Source organism: Saccostrea echinata, unplaced genomic scaffold (genome assembly GCF_033153115.1).
Source record: "Saccostrea echinata isolate AGI-Se365-2 ecotype Australia unplaced genomic scaffold, CSIRO_AGI_Sech_v1 ptg000039l, whole genome shotgun sequence".
Taxonomy (NCBI): domain Eukaryota; kingdom Metazoa; phylum Mollusca; class Bivalvia; order Ostreida; family Ostreidae; genus Saccostrea; species Saccostrea echinata.
Genome location: NW_026889788.1, coordinates 263,307 through 277,060, shown reverse-complemented (window position 1 = coordinate 277,060; position 13,754 = coordinate 263,307). Strand labels below are relative to the sequence as shown.

Sequence of the window (13,754 nt, the reverse complement as noted above, 5' to 3'; positions counted from 1 at the left end):
TATGTATTAGTGAGAGCTATTCAACTGAATCAAAAACTTTTCACCTTGCACTTTCCTGTGACCTTGACCTCCCTTCTCTTTAATTTGTATTTTGCTTAGTTTTAAAGAAACAATATAAGATATTTTTATGTAAGCATGCACTTATACATAATTTTGTGAGAATTTATCATCTATATCCATTTTTTTTAGATTTTAGTTTCAATTTTAAAGAAACTGTTCAAGATATTCTCATCAAACTTCATACACTCATACAAATTTTCATGTTGCATTAGTAATATACATTCGGTGGGGCATTTATGTCCTATGGACATATTTCTAGTTTTCAAATCATGACCTCCGAGGATAGGGTCAGGCCACAATAAGGGATCAAAGTTTTATAGTGATTTAAAAGGGAAAAAAATCTTCAAAATTCTTCTTTTTAAAAACAACAAAAGCATGATTAATATGGAAACATTCCCAAGAAGTGTAGATTCAAGTTTGTACAAATCATGACCCCATATGTTAGGGAGGGGCCATTTTTTTCCTGCCCCTATTTGCTATCCACATGGAAATGCAATTTTAAAACCATTTTACACATCCAGGACAAAATCAATCATCTTCCAAATGATCATGATTTAAGGCTAGTGCATAAAATATAAGGGAAGTTCTGGGAACCAGGATGTTTAAACATGTTAAATATTTTTTAAAAAAATTTGACCCCCATTTGACCCCCAGGGGGAAAATAAGAATTCCGAAACCTTACTGCACATCTATAGGACACCACCAACCATCTCCCAAAAGATGATTAGGCTACTGTGTAAAATGTAAGAGGAGTTTAGGGAACCAGGGGCTTTTTGCTTAAAAAACATCATTTTTCGACCCCCATTTGACCCCCAGGGTGAAAATGAAAATTCCGAAACCTTACTGCACATCTACATGACACCACCAACCATCTCCAAAAAGATGATTAGGCTACTGTGTAAAATGTAAGAGAAGTTCAGGGAACCAGGGGCTTTTTGCCTAAAAAACGTCATTTTTTGACCCTCATTTGACCCCCAGGGTGAAAATGAAAATCTGAAACCTTACTGCACATCAACATGACACCACCAACCATCTCCCAAAAGACGATTAGGCTACTGTGTAAAATGTAAGAGGAGTTCAAGGAACCAGGGGCTTTTTGCATAAAAAACGTCATTTTTTGACCCCCATTTGACCCCCAGGGTGAAAATGAAAATCCGAAACCTTACTGCACATCTACATGACACCACCAACCATCTCCCAAAAGATGATTAGGCTACTGTGTAAAATGTAAGAGGAGTTCAGGGAACCAGGGGCTTTTTGCATAAAAAACGTCATTTTTCGACCCCCATTTGACCCCCAGGGTGAAAATGAAAATTCCGAAACCTTACTGCACATCTGCAGGACACCACCAACCATCCCTCAAAAGATGATTAGGCTACTGTGTAAAATGTAAGAGGAGTTCAGGGAACCAGGGGCTTTTTGCCTAAAAAACGTCATTTTTCGACCCCCATTTGACCCCCAGGGTGAAAATGAAAATTCCGAAACCTTACTGCACATCTACAGGACACCACCAACCATCTCCCAAAAGACGATTAGGCTACTGTGTAAAATGTAAGAGGAGTTCAGGGAACCAGGGGCTTTTTGCACAAAAAACGTCATTTTTCGACCCCCATTTGACCCCCAGGGTGAAAATGAAAATTCCGAAACCTTACTGCACATCTACAGGACACCACCAACCATCTCCCAAAAGACGATTAGGCTACTGTGTAAAATGTAAGAGGAGTTCAGGGAACCAGGGGCTTTTTGCACAAAAAACGTCATTTTTCGACCCCCATTTGACCCCCAGGGTGAAAATGAAAATTCCGAAACCTTACTGCACATCTACATGACACCACCAAACATCTCCCAAAAGATGATTAGGCTACTGTGTAGAATGTAAGAGGAGTTTGAGAAATAAGAGTGTGACAGACGGACGGACGGACGGACGGACAGACATGAGTAACAACAATATACCCGAACTTTCTTTAGTGCGGGTATAACAAACTAACTGCATGATTATGATTTGCAAGGACGTCTCTTTTAAAATTGAAATTCATGGCCCCTGGGTAAGAAGTCTTGTGTTAGCAGTTCTCTATTGATAATATAGTAAAAATGCATTTATTCTTTGAAAATATGTGCTTCCGGGTATTCAGCAGAAAAACTCAATGCATGGTTATGATGAACAAGGGTGCCTCTTTCCAAAATTTTGATTTTATTGCCCCTAGGTCAGGAGGTATTTTTGGGCTCTGTTGATCACATGGTAAAAATGCATAAATTCTTCAGAAATTTTTTTTACTTTGCCCCATGGTATTTAGCAAACAATGCATGGGTATTAGTGAGCTAGGATTCCTCCTCTAAAATTATGAAATTCATGGCCCTCGAGTCAGGGGTTTTGTTTTTAGGATGGACTCTATAGATCCTATAGTAAAATTGCATTATTTCTTTAAAACCTGGTCCTTGACTCAGGGGTTTTGTTTTTAGGACGGACTCTAGTAAATTTGCATTATTTCTTTAAAACCTTCTTCTCCTCTCCTGGGTATTAAGCAAACAAACTAAGTGCAAGATTTTAATGAGCAAGGGTGCATCTTCCAAAATTATGAAATTAATTGCCCTTTTTAAACTGAGGCAGGCTACTGATAGATGAGTTGATGTTACAGAGATTTCAACTACCTCGTTTTAAGTCAGCATTTCGTAAATTCTATGGTGGTTATAATAACCTTGTTAGCAAATATTACCTATCATTGGTCATGTTTTAGCTGACTTGTTTCAAACCAATTGTATGACCTTTGTTTTTATAATGAATTTGACATTGGTTCCGTCCCCTGATCAATACTTAGGGCTCATGGAGGGTGTGACTGGTCAACAGGGGATGCTTACTCCTCTTAGGCACCTGATCCCACCTGGTATTTCCAGGGTCCTTGTTAATGCCCTCTTCACAGCTCTGTGTTGTTTATGGATGTTTTTAGATCGATCACTTTTTTTTATTTTCACATTTTCACTGTGAAATTCATGGCCCCTGGGTTAGGAGTTCTGGTGTTATGCCTGTACTCTGTTATTTATGTAGTAAATATGCATACATTCCTAAAAAAAATTTGTTTCTCTGGTTATTTAGCAAACTAACTTTGTGCCAAGTTATGATGATTCATTTAATTTGTGAAATTCATAGACCTTGGATTTGGGTTTCTAATTTTAGGATGGGGCTTTATTAATCATATAGTGAAAATGCATAAATTCTTCAAAAATCTTCTCTGCCTCTAGATATTTAAAAGTAGACAAAATAATTTCATGCTTATGATGATCAAGGATGCCTCTTCTGATAATGTGAAATCCATGGCCTCTGGGTTAGATGTTCTGCAAGTGGACGGGGCTCTACTAATATCAATTATATAGTGAAAAAGCATTAGTATATTAGCCCTGGCAAGTACAGGCAGGTAATAAATATGATTATTATGTTCAGTTATTGAGTACTGAGTACTAGACTTACTATTTTGCTGATCCCTAATCATCTTATTTCTCATGATTTTTGGCAATATATCTTCACCCATAAGTTTTTGTGAAACCATGTTACCAAATCCTTGGGACCAAACTTTTTTCCCATATATTTTGTTAGAACTTAGTGGAACATTGAGGTAAGCGTATCAGGAAACCTAACAGGCTTTTCATAAAACTTCATCATTAAAATGTATCCTAGTTTCAAAACATGAAAATGGATAGATCACAAAATGGCAGATGAATTAATTTTTCACAATATTTGCAGAGATCCCTTTAATGGTAATAATTCTTGCAAGATGGCAATAATTTTGATATTAATTGCTACACATATTTTAAAAATTTTCTAAGGGTTCATTTTTTGTCTACACCGTTCATGTGCTCCTTTAGAACTTGTTGCCTGTACTGGATGTCTGTAGGAAGTATCTCCAAGATGTAAGTAAAATTAAAACATTCATGTAAACAAGACATTATACTTCCATTATTGATTTTCCTAGGGAAATATGAGAGTAAAACACATTTTAAATAAGAAAAATATATTGCAGGGTTATAATATGAATTCCACCAGACAAATAATGAATTGATCTTGAAGTCTCTTAATTCTTAGTTGTTTTTTTTTCTCCATCAAGAATTCCATGAAGATTTATTTGGACAAGTGGCAGAAGAGAAGGACGTGGCTGGTGTTACAAGTAAACTGTTTGAGGTCAGGTCCATGAAGAGTACGACTCGTACAAAATACTGGCTCAGGTCATCAGTAAAGAATCCCTCATGGCATTCATCACACCACTCAAAGAGGTGAGGCAGTGTCATATTTTAGATTTGCAGAAATTTAATATGCACTTTGAAGGCATTTAACCCCACTGCATTTTCAGTAAAATTTGGTATCCGAAGCAGGCTACATCAAGATGATTCTTTTTTACTGTTTTTTTTTTTATTTCAATGATTGTTGTAGCCAGGATTCTCAATTGTCTGTAAAAACACATTCACTGAATGGTTTGTACAGAATGTTTATTTGTTTGTTGTTTAACTTTCCTCATGAAAATTCTTTACACATATAGAGACCCACCACTTGCCCGTGGAGAGCAGTAAATTTTGACCTACACTCGACACACAGGGCCATTGAACAGTTGCGGGTCTTTTTGTGTCAAGACCTATTGCGACACGGGATCTTGGTTATACAAACCAGTCTCCACGTCCCTCAGTGAATTTGAACCCACGACGTAAGGATCCGCTCCTTACTCCGCGATACTAGAGCTGATACTCTAACCACTGCGCCACGAGGGCAAATACCGGTATTGTATAGGATTCCAATAATTATATAACATGCCTGGATTTATGATGCCATTGTTTAACAATATTTTTATACTACTGATAAAAAGTAATTCAAAAGTTTGAACAAATGAATAAATTATTTCTAGAATTCATACTAGTGCATGTAATTATGTTTACATATGTATGAAATACCTGTCCATTATATTAGTCTTTGTATGATACCATCACAATATATATCATGCAACAAAAAAATCAGGATATATTAGCAAATCAATAAATTCACCCCTTACTAATTTTAAAATATTGTGAAAATGTTTTCAGTACCTGTAAATTAATTGTGAATGAAAATATGGCATTGGTCTGATAATAAAAATTTGTAAATCTGTACAATAAATCTGGAAATTTTTACTCTCTAAATATTTTGCAATTTTGTGCATGCACTGCATTTGCAAAAAATATTTTTTGTAAAAATAAAACAAGAAATAAAAGTCAATTACATTTTATAAATCTAAATGAATTTTGAATTACATTTGAATGTAACTCACTGCAACTCTCACTTTTACCACAGGTATTTCCTGTCCAACCCTGTCGGACTTTGAGGTTCATAAATCATCTCAGATTATTTGGCTGCATGAACACATGATCTTTTATTCCATATACTTAATTCGTTTCACTCTATAGTTATCAGCAGCATACAGTATGTCATTGCTGTCTGTACTGAGACCACGTAGGTTGTGTAAATCACAGTTGTCTATGTACAAAAGGAATTGTCCATTCTGGTCAATGATGTATATAATGTTACTAGCTAAGTCAGCAATCAGGATGTGACACATGCTGTCTGTAGTAATGGCATTTGGAGTAAAGTTTTTGTACATCATTCCTTTGTAGATAAACCTGTTTTTTCCTTCGTTGTTCAACACTAAAACTGAATTTGGCTCACTCAGTACAATGTCAAGATTCTTGTTTTCATCAATACAGCGCACAAATATTGAAAGTATACCCACGTGCAGGTCACTTAATTTTATTTCTTGTATGACTGTCAAGCCAGAATAACGGACAACTTTTCTATGCTGGATCCATCTTGTGTTATGTGGGGATGTCATAAGTACTAAGAGGTCATCAGTATAAGTGCTGCAGATAGCATCTAGTACCCATAAATGTTCTTTGAGCAGACATTTTATCTTATTCCCCTCCACTATGTTAATTTCTCCCCTCCCCTTGTCAATATACACTAGATGTCCCTCTCTGGTGACTGTCAGAGCATATCCTGCAATATTCTCTGTCTTAGTGGTGATCTTCCTCAGCACTTCCCCCTCTTTGTTCATATGTTTAGTTATTCCATTGACACCACGGACATAGAAGTGATCTGTGTGAGGAATACAAGCTACTTCACAAATTTCTTCATCAGTTTTTATTTCTCCTACTGTAAGTGGCAAATCAAGAAACTTCTTGATAGCTTTTTCTGAACTGGAATAAGAATGGGGAGCTTTTAGGACCTGTCCTTCAATGCTAGTTTTCACTGTTTCTGGAATGTCTCCAACTATCTTACACAGTGCCTGCTCTGTAAGTTCTGTGGGAGTGAATTCTGGCACTGTTAGTTCAAATCTGGAATGAATAGTTCTGAACTTTTCATTTTCTGAATTGTAGTTGACAAGTTTAAACGGATCATTTGAAGCAAGGATAGAATTGTTTTCATCCATTGCCGATTGAATTAATAAATAGCGTTTTTTGAAATCTGCTTCCAGGTTCTTAATTGCATTAATGTCATCTCTTTCCAGTCTTCTTGCATAACTCTGATATTTTTTAATAACTTTATCTACCAACTTGTGCCATGTTTTACCAATTTCATCAATGGTTCTTTGTCTTTCATTGTGTTTCTGTTCAATGCTTGATGACATCTCTTTTACATTGGCGAGTATTGATTCATAAACAGGTGCTACACTAGTTTCAAGCTCATTTAAGTCTTTTTTGATAAGTTTCTGTTTAGAGCTATAAATTTCAGAAATATGTGGTACATTGTGATTTTCATGGGATCCAGAGGCTAGACATTTCTGACATATTGGGGATTTACATTGTTCACAGAACATTTCACATTGTTTTTCATTATGGACCCTGCATTGTGGTGGAATGATTTCAGATTTTTTGAATTCAAAAGTGACGACATCATGTCTGATGGAGGGATTGGAGATCATGTGGTGACCTACACAGTCCTTACAGAGATCAACATGACATGTATTACACACAATTTCTGCAGCATGTTTTCTATCTTTTCCGGGGCAAAGTTGACAGCGTTTTACATCTTGTGCCCTGTTATCGGAATCTGATGATGTTGCCATGTTGCTCTAATTAAGGAGTTTTTTTTTGTACCTTTGCCAACAATGAAAATGTACACCTTTATCATTTTGCCTTACTAAATAAAATTGGCATACAAAATATATATTTTTCAAATCAACAAGAAAGCACAGTAAAGAAAATTACATGGGAATAATTTAATTATATTAATAACACATGAATTAAGGACAGCGGACCTAATTCGAAATTTCGAGCCACTGCGCAGAAAATCGCGCATATGCCTTGAATCAAATTTACTTATGTATTGCAAAAGATAAAAAAAATTATATATATATTTTTAATTCTTTTAAAGATATTCAAACGTTTCCTCTCAATTAAAAATATTGTAAATATTTTGATTTACATTCAATTGTTAATTTTATGAATAAATGATTTATTTGGCTAAGATATTTTCATTGAAAATTTCCCCCAAAGTGTTACCTACACCTGCGTTTGACATGCTCCACTGAAAAATCTAAGCCGATGACCTATTTATTTTTTGGCATAATTAGCTGGTAAATTGTCTATTTAACATTGTCCTTATATATGAATAAAAATTCTATCGCAGAATCTCTTTTCAGTGGTCACTCTTTACCCTACACAGGCAATTTCCCATTACTTCCTATAGTAATTATCGATTTCCATCGCCAACTTTTTAGACGCTCCCCATTAAAAATCTACATCGATGACCATATGATTTTTTCATTGATTTTAACTCACCAGAAGTCATTTTACCTCATATTAAAATTTGAATGAAAAATATATTGCAGAAATGAATTAGGTCCGTCGTCGTTAAGCTGTAATTGTCTTACCTGTTAAAGTTTTATGAAAAACATGGCGTCTAGTTTGTATGTTGAGATAATCAATGATCCAGGTGCGTGCTTACTATGCTCTCTCTAGTATGCATTGATTTAAATGTCTACCTGTGATACTGACACTGGGTCTGCATAATTACCAAGTTTACTTCTAAAGAAGGAAATGTGTAATAAAATTTCCTTACTACGGTGATTTTGATATATAGTTGTTCCTTTCCTTCATTGTATGCATGTACATGTTAGCAAATTAATAAAACATATAAAATACATTTGCAGTAGTTTTTCAGATTTTACATTTTGAAAATTGTACATTTTGAAACTTGTAATAAATTTCCTATTTATGAATATTAAAGAGGTATTTGAAAACATCTTGTAAAGGCATTAATTATTTTTTGCTGGTCTTACCTTCTCAATAAAAAAAAAAAAAATAATTTTGTTTTATAAAAATTAGCTTTAATACAGAAAACTTAAATTGCTGAGCATCGAAAAATAGTAGGGATGGCAGTTTGTAACCGGTTAACCGATTACTCGGTCGGAACGATGGTAATCGGTTCTTACCAATTACTCAGTCGGAATGATGGTAATCAGTTAGAAAATCTGTAATCGGTTAGTCGGGGAAAAAATAAAATATTCCCAAATTAAAACGCACTTTTTAAAAATATACTTTTATAAGAGGAACCTCTGCATAAATGTTGATAATTTACCGTTTTCACATACATGTATCTATTTGAGCTGATTTGGAGGTAATTATGGCTTGCCGGATTGAGATAGCGGGGTAATTGGTCAGTTGAGAGGAGTTAATTACTGTTTAAACACCCATGTCGCTACTCCGACTGTCCTGTTATTCTTTAATTATATTATAATTAAAAAATCACCTTTGAGCACTGTGAATTGATACGTCTTTCTTTTACAGTTTTCCAACAAATTATATTATTAGACAAACATAGTAAATTAGTGAAAGTTCAGACTTAGTTTTGATTATTGTTACAATGCAGTATGAACTAGTGTGACATCTGCTCTGGAAAACTATCAATGTCTGATTTCTCAGGGATGTTTCATGGATTTTCTTAACTTCTTCTTGTCTATTAAAATGGAAATAAAATATATGTAAATATAGTTTCCTGATCAAGGTAAACAGAATATTGCTAACTTCTTACTTAATTCTTTTTTAGTCTTATTGTGTTTATATGAAGAAAGGTTCTTAGGAAAATAAAATATATGTCATGAAAATGAAATATATGGAGATAACGAACAGTATTCAAGCTCAAAAGTCCATTAAACAATACAAAATAGGAGCAGAGCAAACACGGACCTCTAAACATCAGAGGTGGGATCAGGTGCCATGGAGGAGTGAGCATCCCCTGCCGACCGGTCACACCCGCTGTGTGCTCCTTGTCCTGATCGGGAAAAAACGGAAAAATCCGTTGACAATTCAGTGTGTAAATAATGGCCTAACAAGCAGTATGAAAAACGTCAGTCAGCATTTGACCCAATGATAGATTGTATTTGCTGACAAGGTCATTGTATCGACCATAGAACTTACGAAATAATGACTTTAAACGAGACAGCTGATATTCGTGTTTCATCAACTTGTTTGTCAATAATTTACCTCGTTTTAGAAATTGTTCAAACGTAGAGCATGCTCTTGCGTATCGAATCAACTGAGAGATATATACCCCGTATGCAGGTGATGAAGGTATATTGCTGCATAAGTAAGGGAAGTTGACGATTGAAAAGTTAAAGTCATCACGTTTATCATAAAGCTTGGTTGTTAGATTACCATTAACGTCTTTTTCAAGTAAAATATCCAAATATGAAACAGATGTGTCAGACTCTGTGGTATCTTTTATCTCAAGCTCACCAGGATACATCGTATCGACATAAGAATGAAAATAGCCATTGTTAATTGACAATACATCGTCGATATATCTAAATGTCGAATTGAAGGCCACAGCAAGTGTTTTCTTCTTTTCACGTACAAGATTTTGGACAAATTCTGCTTCATATGAATACAAAAAAGGTCTGCTAATAACGGTTTTTGATACGATTAACCGGTTAATCGGTCGGAACGTATTGCGGTTAACCGATTAGTAATTCTGTATTCGATTGCCATCCCTAAAAAATAGTATTTTTAAATTGTAATTTTTATCACATATAACATAAAATCTTAATTTACATTAATTTTGTTTTAATTAGTAAATATTAACCTGTTAAATAAATATGTTTTAATTCTGTACATGTTCTTTAAAATAGGGGAAACATGAGAAAAGAGGTAAAGAACAAGGTCTCCTTTTGACCTTTTAAAATTAAGAGTTATACAGTACTGTCTGCATTGAGCTTGTCAGCATAAATGTTTTTTAATCGAAAAGGTATATTAAGTGTGATTGGTCAATCAATATCCTGCATTGATCCAGGCATTTGATTGTGATGATATTGTTTTTAAGCTGCAGTAGACAAGTTATGGATACATAGATGTTTGAAAAGTTTTGAAGATTCAGAATCTCTCATGAAAATCCTTTTTATGTTTCTGAGAAAAATCTCCCTTGATAATCATGTTTTGGAAACTCAAAGAGAAGGTCAGTACATTGTAATAGGTTTAATACCTTACCTTAATTCTCTCTGTGCCAGAAGGCACACAAGGCCTGAACATCCCTCTTCCACTGGGGCTGGTCCGAGGCTGCACGGCTTGCCGTGTTCCATGACTTCCAGCATGCATCATTCCATTCCACCTCAACCATCTGCCGCCATGTTGCCTTGGGGAGGCCTCGCTTCCTTCTCCCCTCAGGTGTCCACCCGAGGGCCACAACTTAGTCATCTGTTGGATCCTTCCTCAGCACATGGCTGATCCAATTCCATCTCCTCCTTCTCACCTCGCCACTGATGTATTCTGCTCCTGCCATCTCCAGAACTGTCCTGTTTGGGATATGCTGCTGCCATCTGACCTTGAGAATCCTTCTGAGGCACTTGGTCTGCATTAAATTGTTACCTTTCTTTTCGGACACCCTGTACATGTATATGTCTAACTTAGAATAATTAATATATGTCCTGTGTACATTTCAGAAAAATTCAACCACTGACATAGAATTCATCTGTGTAAGGAATACATGCTATTTCATGAATTACTTCATCTGTATTTATATATCCTATATAAATCGGCGAATCAAGAAACTTTCTGTTTGGTTTTTCAAACTTGGACATTGGCTTTGGAGCTTTAGGGACCTGTCCCTGAATACCAGTTTTGACTGTGTCTGGAATGTCTCCAATTATCTGACAAAATACTCGCTCTGTAAGTTCTGTGGGATTGAATTTAAGTACTGTTAAGTCAAATTTTGGAGGAACATTTCTGAATTTTTCATGTTTGGAAGTGTAGTTGGCAAGCTTGGATGAATCATTCGAAGCAAGGATAGATTGGTTTTCAACAATTGCTGATTGAATTAGCAAGTGAAGTTTATGGAACTCTGATTTCAAGCCCTGAATAGAGTTAAGATATTCACTTTCCATCTTCCTTGGATCACTCGGTTACTTTTTAATGACATTGTCTACTATTTTGTGATATTTTTTACCAAGCTCATTTATAGTTTGTTGTCTTTCTGAGTACTTTTCAACAATGCTTGATGACATTGCTCCTTTTTCAAACAGAATTGATTTATACACCGGTTCAAATAAGTCTTTTCTGACGAGCTCTTGCTTAGGGCTATAAGATTTAAATATGTGTGGTATACAATGTGATTTTCATGGGATCCAGAAACAAAGCCTCACGGACAAACTGGAGAATAACACTGTTGACAATATTTCACATTTTTGTTCTTTATGGATGTTGCACTTAGGAATAATGACCTCAGACTTTTTGAATTCAAAAGTAACATGTTTAGTGTCTGGGATGGAAATCACATGGTGACTTACACAATCCTGACAGAGAGGTACATTGCATTCGTTACGTACAATTTTGCGTCAGACGTGTGTCTTTACCAAGGCAAAGTTGACAGCTTTTCACATTTTCTTTTCTTTCTTATGGATCTGTTAATGCTGCCATGTTGCTTTTATGAAGGGATTTATTCTGCCTGTATCGACAATGAAAAATAAGAGACCAATGAACCACAACGCACGCCTGAGTCACATTGGCCCTACTGTTCTTCAGAACATTGGCCCAAGAGCATCTCTGAAACAGACTTGAATCTACATTTCCAGGGGGATGCTTGCATATATCACTAATACTGGTCTTGCTGTTTCTGACATTTTAAAAGAAATTTGATTCCCTATTCTTACTCCATCCTTTCTCTTTGGGGTCAGAATTTAAACAAACCTCATTTTACACTACCTGATAATGCTTGCTTATCCAAACCACTAATCATGGCCTTGTCGTTCTAAACAAGAGACTTTTCAAAAGATTTTTCTGTATAACTTTAATATCCAACTGCATGTGGTCCCATCCCGTCCCCGGGGTCATGATTTGAAGAAACATTAATCTGCATATGTTTGCATATTAATATGACTTAACATGATTCTGCTGTTCTTGAAAAAAGATATTTACAAATATTTTCCGATTTTCATTTTCAAATTATTTATCGTTGTAAATTACAATAAGGACCTTTGAATACGGAAGTACTTTTATTGATTTTAATGGTCATGTATACATAATTATAAACAAATAAATAGATACGGAAGAAAAATGTCATATTTTTTTTACTGCAAATTTTATGTGAAAAACGAGAATAGGCCAATTCTTGGCAAGTGCAATGGTTTACTATTTGTACGCTGTAGTTCATACTTAAGCACGATTGTTTTAAGACAAATTGGAGTACATGTATTAACTGTGTCATGTATAGGCAAGGGATAAAGACCTTCTTTCAGAGATGTTGCTGATAACCAGACTAATTATTTTGTTGATACATAATTGACATATTTCTCTTGTTTTTGAGCAAATGCAACATATTTTCCTCTATCACATTATTAGATTTTTTAAAATGTAATTTCTTTTAAATTGCCATTCTGTAGATCCCTAACAGGGTTGTATTGAACTTAGGTGACCGTTAAGGCATTGGACCCCTTGTTTGATTCAAAATCAGCATATGAATTCTGATCCTTGATATTACAAATTGGTGTTTAAAAAGTATGACAGTAATTTTGTAATGACTCCATTATATTGCGATATAATACAGAATACCAGTAATACTGCCAAGCCATAAAGATGTGTGTAATTTATTATGTTCTACAGAAATGAAATCTTTTAGCTGCTCACTGATTAGAAAAATACCACTAACAGTGTATTTTGCATCAATTTTGACAACATTAATTGAGGACAACTGTTGTCTTTCTGGTAATACGTACGAACAATTTCTAAAACGAGGTAAGCTATTGACAAACACGTTGATGAAACAAGAATATCAACAATCTCGTTCAGTCATCATTTCGCAGGTTCTGTGGTCGAAACAATGACCTTGTCAGCAAATACAATCTATCATTTAGTCAAATGCTGACGTTTTTCATACTATTTGTTAAGGCATTATTTACAAACTGAATTGTCTATGAATTTTCCCGTTTTCCCCGATTATGACAAGGAGCACATGGCGGGTGTGATCGGTCGGCAGAGGATGCTCACTCCTCCATTGCTCCTGATCCCACCTCCGATGTTTTAGAGATCCCTGTTTCCTGTGCTCGCGATGTGTATTGTTTGAACGGACTTTTAAGCTTGAATGCTGTTCGTTATCTCCATATTTCATTACGTATTCAATAGTAATCTTTTGATGTTCAACGTTACATAACACGGACCGCTGTGCTGACAAATTGACAAACGCACGTTAGCATTTG

At 35.3% G+C, this 13,754-nt stretch overlaps 1 protein-coding gene across 1 annotated transcript; it reads right to left on the bottom strand.

Moving 5' to 3' along the window:
* Positions 1–5,447: 5,447 nt before the first annotated feature.
* On the bottom strand, positions 5,448–7,136 carry LOC133200394 (uncharacterized). The gene has a single exon (XM_061336201.1). It carries the CDS (start codon positions 7,134–7,136, stop codon positions 5,448–5,450), a length of 1,689 nt encoding a protein of 562 aa, XP_061192185.1.
* Between the last annotated feature and the right edge of the window lie 6,618 nt (positions 7,137–13,754).